This window comes from Styela clava, chromosome 7 (genome assembly GCF_964204865.1).
Source record: "Styela clava chromosome 7, kaStyClav1.hap1.2, whole genome shotgun sequence".
NCBI classification, from domain to species: domain Eukaryota; kingdom Metazoa; phylum Chordata; class Ascidiacea; order Stolidobranchia; family Styelidae; genus Styela; species Styela clava.
The window spans coordinates 6798702-6814169 of record NC_135256.1 but is presented as its reverse complement, the minus strand read 5'-3'; the positions used below and the strand labels follow the sequence as shown (position 1 = coordinate 6814169).

The 15468-nt window shown below is 33.7% G+C and overlaps 2 protein-coding genes across 3 annotated transcripts; both read left to right on the top strand.

The window, feature by feature from the left end:
• Window positions 1-22: 22 nt before the first annotated feature.
• Window positions 23-3463, top strand: LOC144425057 (kelch-like protein 31). 2 transcript variants are annotated; one of them, XM_078114246.1, is made up of 6 exons: window positions 23-155; window positions 662-828; window positions 1375-1494; window positions 2132-2226; window positions 2797-2943; window positions 3332-3463. In XM_078114246.1, the coding sequence occupies exons 1-6, from the start codon at window positions 34-36 to the stop codon at window positions 3446-3448; spliced, it is 768 nt and encodes a 255-aa protein (XP_077970372.1). In that variant the 5' UTR covers window positions 23-33; the 3' UTR covers window positions 3449-3463. The 2 variants fall into 2 exon arrangements, with proteins under 2 accessions (XP_077970372.1, XP_077970373.1); XM_078114247.1 differs by having other exon boundaries at window positions 2797-2938; window positions 3332-3432.
• A 56-nt stretch (window positions 3464-3519) lies between these two features.
• LOC120327789 (uncharacterized) lies at window positions 3520-14848 on the top strand. The gene is made up of 12 exons (XM_078114245.1): window positions 3520-3636; window positions 4351-4504; window positions 4858-4904; window positions 4982-5080; window positions 5762-5900; window positions 6240-6365; window positions 6892-7059; window positions 7415-7545; window positions 7804-7866; window positions 8741-8850; window positions 9272-9416; window positions 10050-14848. The coding sequence occupies exons 2-12, from the start codon at window positions 4426-4428 to the stop codon at window positions 10149-10151; spliced, it is 1209 nt and encodes a 402-aa protein (XP_077970371.1). The 5' UTR covers window positions 3520-3636; window positions 4351-4425; the 3' UTR covers window positions 10152-14848.
• Window positions 14849-15468: the final 620 nt, after the last annotated feature.

The window sequence follows — 15468 nt, the reverse complement described above, 5'->3', positions numbered from 1 at the left end:
AGAATTGTCAGGTGTTAATGACATTATTTGAAAATGAGAGAATCTGCAAAAGTATCTTTTGGTGAAGTAGCTGGATCTGTTTGTCGAGAATTTAACAAATTTCTTGATGTATTTGATGGTGATGTTTTGTCACTGCTGAATTTTTTAATCAAACGGTGAGGGATTTTATTTTATTTTAAAAGTTTGGTCGCAGTGGCCTAGTAGTTAGTGTTATCTAATTTGTCAGGTTAAATATTCCACACTTACGGCCTCACTCAAGGTTCAATAAGTTATGTAGGCAATGCTAAACCAGAAAGACTCTTACCAGAAATATAGTGCCCCCTTACTTAGCAGTAATTGCTTGTATAAAGTGAATAGACTTGCTGTAAAATTGTTTTATTGAAAGATTTTCAAGGTGTTTTGTTGTGATAGTCGAGCTCATTTTTTCCAATTGGTAAAAAAAATCAATCGAACACAAATAATGAGAAAATGATCGTTATACAGTTTTACAAGGAAAAGAAGTCTCAGGCAACCAAAGCTGGTTATCGAACAGCGACACCCAAGGTTCTGATATCTAAAATAAAAATTGGGACTTTTAGTAATGCTGTATATTAACATTGATTATATTAGATATTAAATTTGCATACCTCATAGTTAATATCAAATCAAACTTTATTTTCAGGAATGACTTGTCAGAAAGTATTCTTCTTACTGAGGACACCCAAGAACTTACTGTAGAAACTCCAAAGCAAAACATTGGTGATATACATGACTTGATTGACTCCTTTGTTGAACAGAATAGATTGAAATCACGATCAGATGCCATCGAAGTGCTCGTACTGAGTAGTGGTAATTTCACTTATTTTATTACAAAAATAATGTTTATATTCTTGGTTGCTTAGTAATTAAACATGGGGATGTATTTAATGAAACATTTGAAAACCTATCAGACAAAATTGATATGTTAACCGCCAGAACCGTTAACTCGAAGCGCAATACTCTTAACTTTAGTAATTTGTATATATTTCTATCCAAATGCAAACTTGATCAATGACTTTAAATTTCTATCCTTAAAATACTTTTCGTGACATTAAGTTTCCAGCAATACATTTTGATCATAAATCTTATATTTGATTGCTATATTTTGTTTACCAGCTAGCAGCCTTATCACTAGTTTTTTAATTCAATTTTATTTGAGTGGATCTGTAGATATAAATAACTATAAGTGACTACAACCCAAGACGAAAGTTATGGGTCAAAAATAATTATAACCATTAGCTATCTGGTTAATTTAGTAACCAGTTAACCATAACTTATTCAAATAATCATGTATTCAATTTCCTTTAAAAGGTAGATAAAATTCGATCATACATGCATTTATTTTTTATGGTCCAGGTATGGTATGGAAGGACGCAAATGAAATGGTGTTGAAATCCAGGCATAGGACAGGAATTATAAATAAATTGAGCCAAGACAGAATGGAAAACAAGTTCTGTGATTTGCAAGTTGTTATCGGTAAAATATTTTATATTGTGTTATTTTTCCCTCAGACAAGCTTCCTTTGTTTTGTTATTCGAAGCTGGAACTACAAATAGAAACAATAAGGAATCTTTTTATCCCGAGGGGGAGGAAAGTCATAGGATGGCTTAATCATATATCGAAAATGGCTTCTCATCTGGTTATCAGTCCATATTGGGGATGGGATTAGGTAATAAGTTATTAGTTTCAGGTGTATGGACTTGATAATAGAGGAAGCAGTAACTGTCCAGCAGTTACGTGAACCAGTGGTGACGAGTTCAACAATCTTCTCGTACATAAATATTTCCACAGAATTCAAACCTGTTCTGATTCAGAGTAATCAGAGGTGCGATGACAAGTGTATTTCTAACGCTTAGCACGAGGTGCCACTAACCAAAATCTTCAAATCAGTATTTTCAATATTATTCAGAATTAAACAATATGTTATACCAATCACAATTTTGCCTCTTAGACATGCAATTTGACAAGTAAAATCAAATGCAGACTTCAGTTTTAACATGTTCACTTTAGTACAAATTGATTGAACCTCTTCTTTCCTCTGAACAGTTTTTCGACGAATTGAAAATACTTTTGCAAATTTGCAGTAACCATATTGAATAAATTTTTTTTATAGGTAACCATGATACCTACTGGGTTCACAAGTGCATTCTTGCCGCCTCATCTGAATATTTTGCAAATATTATGCAATCTGATACAAGGAGGATTACTGTAAGTTAGTTATCTTTTGATTTAGAGTTGTTACTTTCTTCATGACCACAAAAGCAAATAGATTGCAATTTTTATAAATACACAAGGCACCTGTATACGCAGCCACTGATATTTCACACATCTGGCGAGACAGAAATTTTCGCAGTTCTGTCATTGCCTACCCAATTTTGCATGAGGATGGAACCCGAGAGTAATCTGGAATGTCAACACAGCTAAGTCTAATGCTTAACTACTAGACCAGTGGTTCTCAAACTTTTTAAGCCACACCCCCTTTTTAGAATTTGTCATGCCTCGCGCCGCACCTCAAAATAGCTAGCTAGCAATAAGCTCAAATTACCAGATAGTACGCCGAAAGTATGTTTTATTCAAATTACACGTTGGAAATACGTGGATAGAACATAAATAATAAAATAAAGAAGTTTTAAAAACAAATAAGGCGGGCAAGATCAAATCTAACATTTATTTATTGTATTTCAACCACTGTACTAGATCATCACATTGCCGAATTTTTTTTATTATTCTCATTCATTGGTGATCATTATTCTAATTAGTAATTAAATGTATGTTCAGATTTTCAACATGCCAAAGCCAGAGTCATTCACTATGATCCTCGACTTCATTTATACCGGGGAAATTCTACTCAGCAAAGAGTATTGTCCGGCAATTTTAAAAATATCAAAATATCTGAAGATGGAAGCTTTGCAAAAAACATGTGAGGTTTGTATTATTGTTGTTACACATTTGTTCATGTTTTGTTTTTTACATAATGAATTTGTGCTAACGTTAAATTGACGCCCATATTGATGCAGACACTGCTGACAACGCCAAGCAATAGAATCGCACACAGGAAACAATTCTCTTGGAAATTTCTCTTGGTATTCCCTTGCTGTAGCAAGAGCAAAGATAATTATCCTAAGTGATTTAAGAATTTGCTGCGGTCGAATTAGGACCGAATTTCTGGAAAAAGTTTGACAATGAAGCGTTACAGAAATACATATTTGTGTTGTCGTTCAGCAAGACTATTGAATCACTTACATCATGATTGGTTGTACATTTTTACATTCAACTAGTAGATTATGATTTTAATTTCACAATATAATTTTAGGATTTTCTGAAGTTGGTTCCCCAGCGATGTAAAAGTAAAGAAACATCAACAGATGAAATTGTAGTTGTGCAAAATCAAACTTATTCAAACCAGGCAAGTGAGACTTTAACTTCATAAGCTTCGTGTACAATTTTTTTCCAAGAAGAGAAGAAATAAATAAATGTATTGTATATCTTTTATCGCAGAGAACTGAATATCTCCAAGATTCTTTCACTAAACCTCGATGCCAACATTGTTCAGAAGTCTTCAGTGATCATAAATCGCTAGAGTTACATCTGAAAACTGCCCATGACAGCGTGAATGCAGTAAGTTTGAAGAAAACATACTGGACATGAATTTGTGTTTTTGTTGTTGTTGTTTAAAAAAATTTTTTTCTTTGAAAGCGGGTCCAATTGCTTTGAAATTTTCAGTGGTCAATGATTGTTGTTGTCACTAGGAGGGTTTAACTTCTACTGATTCCAAATATTATCTGTGGGCTCCAATGATTCGTTTTTCACTCTAAAGTTTTGTGTGATGATGTCATCAAAGTTTAAAAATTGTGCATTGTGTGGCGGTTTTGTGATCTCATTTCAGCGATCTGGTAGTTAGACAAAGTCAGAAAGACTACCGGTACTCTGTAAGTTTGATACCGGTACTGATCTGTTTTAGTCTTCATGTCATTATGTTTGAATGGTGCTTTGTTGTTTATGTATGTTGATTTTCAATTGGAATTAAATGTATCCCATTTTCAAATCGGTTCTCCCGAAGTATTTGACCCAAGATGGCAGACACCGGAACGTGGTATGTGTAGCAGGTTAGGGTTAGGCCATAGTTTCAGGTACAAATACTATGGAAGTCACTTGGCTAGTCCCCCAATTCGTGATAGAACTAAAATAAGGAAAATTGGAATAAAATTATAGCCTGACCCTAACCTGGTACACATACCACGTTCCGGTGTCTGCCATCTTGGTTCATATACTTCCGGAGTACCTTCAAATCAATTAGATAGAAAGTCTCAAATTTTGCCTTTGTTTTTATAGGTTGTAACTGTAATTGGTAGTCAGTCTGAACACTTGCAAATTGAAAAGAAAGCGAAGAAATTAGTTGCAAGAGGAATGCCATTTTCTTGTCATCTTTGTAAAAGTCTGTTTAGATCAAGAAGCCATTTAAAAAGGCATATGCTTAGTCATTCAGGTAAATGCTTCAATCATAGTGTTAGCTGACCCTATTTTTAGGCTGCAACTAACGCTAGTTTAAAAACTTTATTTTGCAAAGAATTTTCATTCCATTATATTCATCTATTTATTGATCATTTTTCAAGTATGAAATAAACGAAAACAGAACTTTATATAAATAAGAATTTGAAGACATTTGGAACTAAGATTCAAAATGAAGTTTGGTTCAACTTGTTTTCCCTTTTTCTGATATTATTTTTTCTATTAATTGAAGAATATTTTTGACATTAGAATTATAGAACAAAATAGATTTAGCAATCTCTTTTAGTACCTAATTTTACTTTTCTATTATGGGATGTTTTTTAAAATTAGGTGAAAGAAAACACTGTTGCACAACGTGTGGCAAATTATTTTTAAAGGTGAGTTCATAAAATGTTTTTATTTGTGTAAATCATTGATATGTTTTGATTTGTAAGTATATATGCATGTATTTCAGGCAGATCATCTAACCAGGCATGAAAGAACACATTCTACAGAAAGACCGTTTCAATGTGATCAATGTGACAAAAAATTTAAAACGAAAGATAATTTAAAGGTTTAAATTTTGTTTGAAAAATTAATTGTATAGCATGCATGAATTAAGATAATATCATTAATGTAATTGAAGAACTGAACTGTTGCAACATCATTTTATGAATGATTTTAATGGGATAATGTTGTTTATGAGTCAACGTGTCAAGTTTATGTTCGAAATTCTATTACTAAGCTATGCTTTTGCAAGGTGTTTTCATCACCCGTGCTTATCTTTTTTTTATTATTTGTTCAAACCTTTTACTCTGACCAAGGTTTATACAAACTGTGAACAATACGTAGAGAGCGACCATTCTTGGGTCCCGAATCTTTCCATCTCTGCCAGTGGTTCCCAACCCTTTTTGCTTTGCAACCACTTTTGAATATTTTTTAACATGTCGCAACCCCTTCAATTTATATTTAAGAAAAGCACAAAATGTATATTATCGTCACATGTTCGCTATTAACTCTTTATATTTAATATGATGGTTGGTCATTCAAGTTGAAAATTTCGAAATAGGACCTAAATTTAACACTGGCAACTAATTATTCAAGATATATTTTGTTATTAATAAAAATTAGTTACTAAGGCCTATCCGCTGTTCATTATTATTCAGCAAACTATCTATCAGCAAGAAATTCGAAAATTTAATGTATATTTTGACCAATAGATTTGAATAATTTAATAATTTTCTATCATTTGTAGAGACATCAATTAACCCATTCCAATGAGCGACCTTTCTTTTGTGAACTGTGTGCAAAACAATTTAAGGATAAAGGTGGATTGCTTATCCATCAGAAATCCCACAGCAAATCTGAGCCTATCTGTCCACATTGTGGAAAACGTATGTATTTGGTAATTTATCAAGAAAGGAATGCATTTTCATATAGTCTTGGATGCTCTCGTAGTATGGGCACCAAGATGGTGCACAACATAAACATACCAGGTTAGGGTTCAGTTGTGCGCCAAATTGGTGCACATACTACAGGAGCGCCTAATTTTGCCCAGAGAAAGTGTTTTGTGTCTTTTCCATATTATTTTTTTATACAAGCTGTACTACTAGACTACTCTATTAATTATCCTGTATTTGAATTATTTGTCATTACTAAAGCTATTGTGTAACTTAATGATGGAGCTTTTTTTAATAAATTGTGAAATGTATACAAGACTTTCTCTATTTCAGGTTTCAAGCAACAAAATAGACTTGCATATCATATTATTCGACATAATAATCCATTGACTTGTAAAATTTGTGGGAAAACATTTGCTTTTCAAAATCATCTGAGAAGACATACTATGATGCATACAGGTACACAGTTACTGCAAAATATGAAATGGTGAATGTTACATCTGCAACAAAGCTGTTTCTGTGAACTGTTGATGGCTTCCACCATCATCAAGTTCATGTATCTGAAAATATAATGATTTACTATACCCATACCTTCATGAACTGGTAATCGGACGAGGTCATTATCATATGATTAAGCTGTCTAGTCGGCTATCCTCACTACTGAGATAAATAATAAAATTGTGGGTCTATTCCTGTGCCATCCGGTTTAAGCCCCAGAAAATTTATAAAATTTTTGAATACCAAATTGTGAAGTCTATCCTCATGAGGTAAATCAAGTCACTACTGTTCTGGGTTTTGTCTAAGTTATAGCAGTTGATTTAATGACTTCAGTCTTCCTAATGCTACTGGCTAATATTTTGTTTGTGGCATCTGGGATCATAAGCACTAATAATACCCTGGTCTTTATGGTTACATTTAATTAGCTGCTTTCCTTCAGCCGTTCTCTAAGTAAAGGTGTGCAAAACTGAATGAATTTTAATCACAGGAGATCGCCCATTCAGCTGTGAAACTTGTGGTCGTCAGTTTGTAAATGTTCATGGATTAAAGTTACATCAGAAGAAGCATACGGGTATTGGTCTTCATGGGTGTGAAATGTGTGATAGAAAGTTTCTTGATAAATTCCATTTGAAACGTCATATGAAAACTCATACAGGTATCAAAAGTTCTTTCGATCAAACATCTTGTCTAGATGATTTTTTCACTTTGCTTGAAATAATTAAATGTATTTCATTACCCTATTTTTTTAATGTATTTAACTATTTATTCAAAATGCTGAATCAGAGTTCAAAAAAATTTATTCCCAATTTTTTTTTTTTTTTTTTTTGTATTCTTATTACCATAAAAAATAAAACTACATTGACCTGAATCCAGATTATGTTCTAGCGAAATCTTGGTAAAATTCATGTGGAGTCCGAATCTTGCTCTGTCAGTGCTATAAAAATATTTTACTGCATTTGATATTATTAAGTATAGAACCTTTACTAATCCCTAAATGTTCTTTCTGGCAGGAGAAAAACCGTTCAAATGTGAAATATGCGACAGATCATTTTCTCGTGCTGATAACTGTGAGAGTCATAAACGAACATGTATGGTCAAATTAGCTATTCAGAAAGATATTCAATCATTCACTGAGCAAGATGTAAGTATGGTTCTATAGTTTTGATCTAGTCAGTTGTTGTTTCAATATCTTGACAAGTTTGCTTGAAGAAATCATCTTCTATATAAAAAGAATTTTTAAAATTAAAAGTTTTGTATAGTTCTGACCTTCAACCTCAGGCTTATATAGTTCTTCGAAAAAAGAAATGAGCAAAGCTCACTATTTAGTACATATGCTCAACCAGCATTCTGAAACATGTCATATGACATATCCGTGAAATTGTTTTCTTTATCACTCCAGGGGGGACAATTGAGAGTTAAAAGAATACGGCAACAAGGTGATGAAACATCGTTTGTTGAACAGGTAGAAAATGCATGCAGTTTTTAAGCGTAGTTTGTGTGAATAAAATCCGATCCCTGTTGAATGCTGCCTGTACTCCTACTTCATTGCATGTATTTTCAATCAATTTATTCTAAACATCTTAGTGGTACCATGGCAGGGTGGTTGGTGCATCATGCTATGCGTCAGGGAAAGCAACAGGGTAGTTTTCATGTAGCACTGCTTCCTCCACTATCAAGTCCGTGAATCTGGAACAAATAAACTGGCTAACTAATTCCATACCTGACATGGACTGGTGATCGAATCAGAGACTGTGATACGCCAAGGCATTTTGCCAGCCTTCTTCTTCGGGATAAATATAACTAAATCCTTGTAACACTGAATATTTCTTATTTCCTAATGCAATTATTTTGGTATTTTCACGTTCTATCTTTTACACAACAGGATAGGAATATGGTATATAGGCATATATGTGTTTGTATATTTTATTTCACATCAACTTCCACGCTAGGTATTTGAGGCTGATAGATGTCAAGTACTTTTCATATTACAAGGTCATCTTTTTACATTTCATCTGTTTTGGATATATATCAAGAATATGGTACTCCTGTACTATGCGAACCAAGACAGCAGACACTGGAATGTAGTATGTGTACCAGGTTAGGGTGGGCCATAATTTTAGTTACAAATGGGAGTCATTGGCTAGTATCCGAACTCCTAATGAAAAATTGAAATAAAATTATGGCCTAACCCTAGCCTGGTACACACACTACGTTCCGGTGTCCACCATCTTGGTTCACATACAATGGAGGAACCAGAGTACCAAATCCAAGTCACTTTTTTTTCTTCTACCATTCGAGAGTTTGTTATCCATATAATACATTATTGCTCACCTCAGGTTGGAAATGAAGTATTGCCGGAAGAAGGACAACAAACAATAGAGAATATTGCAATCGCAGTTAGTGCAAGTGAAATGAAGAATTGTAGATACAAAAGAATAAATAAAAGGTATTTTAATATTTGTCTTCAAAGTTATAGCTAGAATAAAATAGGATAGGATTTTCATATTTATCGCTCTACAGCACAGTATTATTCCACTTGGTATGCGGACCTGAAAAATCACACAGTAATCAGAGGGGTGGTGGCAAGCGTATTCTTAACACTTAGTCAGCTTGGCGCACGTCTAATTGTTACGTTATTACTCTTCAGTGTTCATGAGCAAACAATTATACTTATTACACTTACCTCTGATTATCTTGCGTTGGTTTGCAGGTCCGAGTATTGTGGAAATAATTATGCACGATGCGAATGATGAACACTGTAAGGTGTTTACGTAACCGCTGTTCGTTTATGACTTGCTCCACCATGAGGTTCATGTGTGTGAAACAAATAACTGGCTAACTAACCCCATACCCCCTATTATATTCAGACTACCCGAATTAAAGTTAGTGCTCCTTGATGACAAGGAACAAGAGGATTCTGGTTCTGAGGATTTGGCAAATATCTCTATTAGTGATGATACTGCACCTAACATGGAATATCAACCTGCTATTGACTTAGAAAGTATTACGCAGGTATATTTCTAGGTTTTCGCCAATGTTTTCAAGGCACAAAAAATTTAACAAAGTTTTGAAGTTTACACTCAAATGCGGGAGAATATATTATTATTTGTATATTGTTAAATTAAATTAAATACCTATAAGGTTTGGCTCTGTTACTAAACTTGCAACATGTTAAAGATCGTTCTACTGTACCGTGTTTACATTAATATATATATTTATATTTGATGTAATACAGACAATAAAATGCAGCTGGACTAATGCACAGGGGTTCCCCGAGCCTCTGGAGCACTGATTGGGGTTCTGTTACACTTATAAGGTTGAAAACTGCTGCTCTTACTTTTTATGAGATTGCACTCAAGCTTTAAAGTATAATTGTCACAGATATGGGAATTCGGTTCTCTTGTAATGTGTGCACCAACCAGGTTAGGGTTAAGCCATAATTTTATTCTTTATTTTAGTTCTATAACGAATTCGCTGACCGTCTTCGTTAGCCAAGTGAATATATACCCCCTGCAGGTGGGTTTCAGTCCAATTACACAACTTGATGTAAAGTGGGCGAACAAAATTAATTGCCTTCATACTGGTACACACACATATGGAGCGCCGGGAATTCTGTGAAAAAGTAATTTTCTATTTTGTATGCAGGGCAAAGAATTAACATTTGAAGATGTTTCAAAGATCTCACATCAACATTCTAGTACTTGCCAATGGACTGATGATTTCTCTGCTGATGCAAGTGAAGTTTAACAATAGGAGGATAGTGAAATAGCAACTTAATGTATTCAATTGGAATCAAAATAAATTGAGGAACTGTTGTTAAATAGTTGAGGGAAGATAATTGATTCATTTCTGTTGAGTCTATTAATATCTCCATACTTTTATCTTTTGGAGGCTTAGAGCTGTTGTAGGTAATAATGTAATCTAAGACAGGCAGATATCAGCAATTTGCATTTTTGTGAAAATTCTCCTTCGTTTTACATACTCTGATATAATTTTCAGTTAGATTTGTTCATACTCTATGTACAATTCGCAAATCTTACTTCAAGAACCATAACGAAATCTTAATCAGTTGGTAGTATGGCCTTCTTGGAATATCCAACACGCACCAATAACTAATTTAAAAAACAGGAGGGCAGGAAAGTACTAGTGTACTTGGTTAAGCATACACTCGTTGAAAAGCAACACACACCGAAATCTATCAGTACCACCTTTTTCTTTGTCAGCAAAATTTCAATGGATTTTTAAAAATGTTGCGCCATCGATTAGCTTTCATGAGATCTGTACCAATAATAGTTGTTAACCTTTTTTTTATATCTATATTTTATGGAAATCTGTAGCTACTGTCGGGAAACTTGGCCAATAAAATTTTACTGAACTAAACTGAATTTTATAACAGAAATTTACACATATAAGGCGTTGGTATTTTTATCAGTCAAGTTTTTATGACAATACTTACACTAGGTTGTTGTTTCCAACAAAACTTGACAGACACTGGGCGATTTGGGTCGGATTTGAGGCTGTTGAAAAATAGAATTCCGAATATATAACATCTCGTATATACAGGGTTATCTATCGTGCTTATTTCTAATATTTGTGCTTATTTTCTAGCTTGCGCCTTATAAAGTAACGTTATGCTTATTTCTAAGAAAAGTGTTTTTTTTTAGTTGCGTGCTCATTTTGTGGGTATGTGACATTTTGGGATAGATGGTCTGCACCTTTCATTGAATAGGTGCAGATGCCCTTTGGGTTGTAGTTTCTTATTCAATATGTCAAATGCTGGATGTGTATTGTGTCTACCTTTCTTTGTAGCTTCTTTCATTCTAGAGGTCACGTGTGGCTGTGACTTTGTGCATTTCCACGGCCGGGGTTTCGGGGCTACATACAACCTTATTCGAAGTGATATTTAATATAAAAAAAACTTGAGTGGGTAAAAATGGGCGTGAGTAAACTTGAGTGGAGTGAGATAGAGACCTGTATATAATTTCTTTCTCATTTTTATTCTGCGTTTATTCTGTTGTTAAGTACGTAAATAAGTATATTTTAAATGATATCATATCTTACATTTCAAATGAGTACACTACCAAGCGTTAAATTAATATAAACACTAAAGCGATAATTGTTAATTGTAAACGCCACTATGTAAGTTAGTCATTTTTTCGCCAAATCCGAGTGCTCAGATATTGCCTTTCCGGTAGCGGTGTAAGTTTGATATGTTTCATGTGTAGGTTGCATAAAGATCATTCCATCATATGAAATAATTCGTGTTTGATTATATGCCGAGAAAGCTTCTTTCGTATGTTGCAATGACAATAGGAAGCACCTCAGCAAATTTACTATAACGCTTCCTGATTGTGACGCAGTGCTCGAGGAAGTCAGTGGATCTATTGAAAAATCTCTGAGTCAGGAGTTTGCATTCCGTTGTTATTGTCAATTGAATGTTTGCAACGATTTGAGGCTTATTGCTTTGAGGAAATATTTATTAAAGGAGTCTATACCGAATATGGGCGAAAAGAAAAAATGTCTTTGTTATTATTCTTGAGGCAAAAATAACCCTTTTCTTTGAATACAGCCCAAATCGCTTTCAAACTGTCAGACGATGAATTCTGATTTCTGAGGTGATACCACAAGATATTTTCTAAAGAATCTCCGGACTCTGTGGTGAAATAATAGTTTTGTATATGTTCAAGATAGTTTCAAAAACAAGTGAAGATTTGAGCTCAATGCCAAGGTAAATGAGCATTTCATATAGAAGCGGTTGTAAGAGGCGATGTGTGTGGGATAGCGACAGTAATTTTTTGCTTAATTGTATAGATGGTTTATCGAAATATTTGCGAAATGAGAAAACCTATATATATATATATTGCGTCTACGAGAATGAATGTTTGTGAACTATTTGATTTTTTTTTTCTTGTCGTTACCTATTTTATGAATTTCACAGAATTTAGTGCAGGAGTTTTAGATAAGGTATAAAGTAGAAACATGCAAGGAGATCACTACTTCTAATACATACCTATCAATAGGAAATTAAATATTGATTCGTTGGTAGTCAAATTATATATACCTATAGATCTTCATAAGAAATCACAACATTACTCATATATTAACGCAAAACTATTACAAGATTTTCTGCAAATATGGGGTTAAAATTCGCACAAACGTGCAATACACCATGTTTAACCTATTTTTGTTCTAAAAAACATTATAAATAAAATTTCGTTTTGTCTCAACGTTCTCGAATTTTCTACAAGATGTGGTTTCTACAAAAAAGCCAAAATGTTTCGGTCAATGATACTGATTCGTTCAATAAAGAGGAAGTATATAGACAATGGCTGGCGGCTGTGATTTTTGCATCTTTCAGATTTTCATTAAACTTCTATGTCTTGGTCGTAACTTTGATTTATGAATGGAAAGTACAAAAGGAGAAGAGAATAGTCATGAAACGAATTCATGGGAATACTCGATATTTAAACATGAAAAGATATACAGATAGGAACGTTATGAGATACTTAATCATAACGTTTCTGATTTTGTTCGTTGCTGTGGGATGCCTTGATTTTCTTGAATTACGTTATTCTTATGACGATGAAGTGGATCTGTGCAGAAACCTGCGATATGTGAAGCATGTTTTGGTCGCTATTTGTGTCTCTATACCGTACCTAATTTACTTTAGGCGTCACAGACAAGTGTACCAGCTATTTTCTGTAAAGCGATTTAAATTTATGCAAGTATTGATTTGGCACATCTTAGCTTTTATTATCATTGGTGTGCTTACGGGTTTACTCGTAATGATTATTCGTGGTGAATATAGCAATACCTCAGTTGGTTGCGCACCCGAAAAGCAATATCCGATTCCCACATTGCTGTTGCAAATAGCTTCTATGTATATTGCTATGGCAATTTCACAATCTTTTTTACTTTTTCTTTTCGTTTATCGTTTTTGGAAATTAAAAATAAATAATAATGCAAATTTAAGAAGAATAATGAAACGGTGTTTGATTGCTAGAGCAATACCCATCTTTGCAATGATCATTGGTCCTATAGTTTCATTTATACAGTACAATTCGTACTTTCACCTGATAATTTTTGATTCGCTTATATTGGAATTCATAATCCTAGTTGCTACTATCAGTACCATAGTGGACATGGGTGATTGGAAACAGAGACTGTTTTCTTTTGCTCGGCACGAAACAATAGTTCAAGGTACAATCACAGATAGCCCCCCAATCAGTCTCATCATCATATTACTATTTTCTGATGAATACATAGAAGATTTTTGGGACCTCCTGAAGTATGCGCACCAAGATGGCGCCCAACTTGAACTCAGGTTGTGTACCAGATTAGGGTTCAGGTTGTGCGACATCTTGGTGCGCATACTTCAGGTGTACCGATTTTTGTATCTGAGACTGCCTCCCGTTTTGATGTCTATATGAAAAGAATTATGATATTTATCATGTTCTTTTCCGATTCTTAGCTTTTCGCACAATTTTGATGTCTATATGAAAAGAATTATGATAATTATTATGTTATTTTCCGATTTCCTAACTTTTCGCACAATTTACGTAAAAATATCATTGTGTCTGTTTCTCAGGACTTTTCCTCCAATAGGTTCCCTGACCTTGGTTAAATTTTCAAATTTGGTCCGCTGTAATCAACCATAAACTAGCCTATACAATGATTAAAAAAATTGGTCTACACATGGAATGCAAACTTAATCACTCATATATAGAATGTTTGATATGTAGTAATTATATAGTGAATTTAACATCATTTATATTCATATTTTTGACAATATGTTATTGCAAAAATGTTTTGTATTCGCTTCATTCTTTATTACAGGCTGTTGTAGTTTAACATATTTAGATATATTTTGTACTTTATTATATATCGCTATCTTTATTCGTTGTATTTTTACTTTTTTCAAGACTAGGAATTTTATTCACCAAACTTAAATCATAATTGAATCATATATAAAAAGATTACGTGTCAGTAAAGCAGTGATTATCTGAATTCCTTCAAATACTGCAAATACTCATTAGCTAGTTTACATATTGCGTGGTGTTGTTATATGCTGCAAATTTTGTTTACAGCGCCGGCTGGCGAGAGCCTAAAGACAAGTTTACAGATAAGCATTTCAAAGAAATAACGATTGGCCTAGGAAACTTTGCCTCTTGACGATTCACCGTTTTTATAAGTTTCGTCGGCATTTTTGATTGGTGCACTCCATCCGCCTATTTGTATAGCAAACACATTGAAGTCTGCACGAACAAAATAAATATATATATTTTTATAGCAATAGTGCATTCACACATCTATTTTAATGAATCTTTATGTTATATTTCAAAGCGCACTACCAAACGTTAAAATAATATATAAATTGGAGCAATAATTCACAACGTATTTCCGGTATATTGAGCATCATGTCAAATCGACATTTTTTAAATAAATCCGGATTTTCATCTAAGGTCGTTCCGGTAGCGGTGTAAGTTTCTACGGTTATGGATTGGGACTTGATTTGCAAATTTGCTTTTTTGTATCGAATGACAAGTTTTATGCGTGTGTTGCATGAGGCTACTGCGGTCAATCCTCTGCGATCAAGTTTTGTTCGCGACTAACCACAGAGGACCATTTCGTCATTTTTTAATACGAACTAAAAAAAAAATAATTTTTACTAATATGCCGAGAATGCTTCTTTCGTACGTTGCTATAACAATAGAAAGCAACTTTGCAGTTTTTCTATGACGCTTCCTGATTGTAACACAGTGCTCATGGGTGTCAACGGATCTATTGAAAAATCTCACTGACTTTGCAGGATTTTGCATTCCGTTGCTCATGTTAATCGTTCAATTGAATGGTACGGCAACGTTATACTAACTTGACAGGTGGAATTAATGCTTTGAGGAAATGTTCGAGAAATCTATAATGAATATGGGCAAAAAGGAAAAATGTCGTTGTTATTATTGTTGATGCAAAATAGCCCTTTTCTTTAAATACAAAATCGCTTTCAAATTATCAGACGATGAATTCTGAGACGACGCCAAGAGATATTTTCTAAAGAATCTCTAGA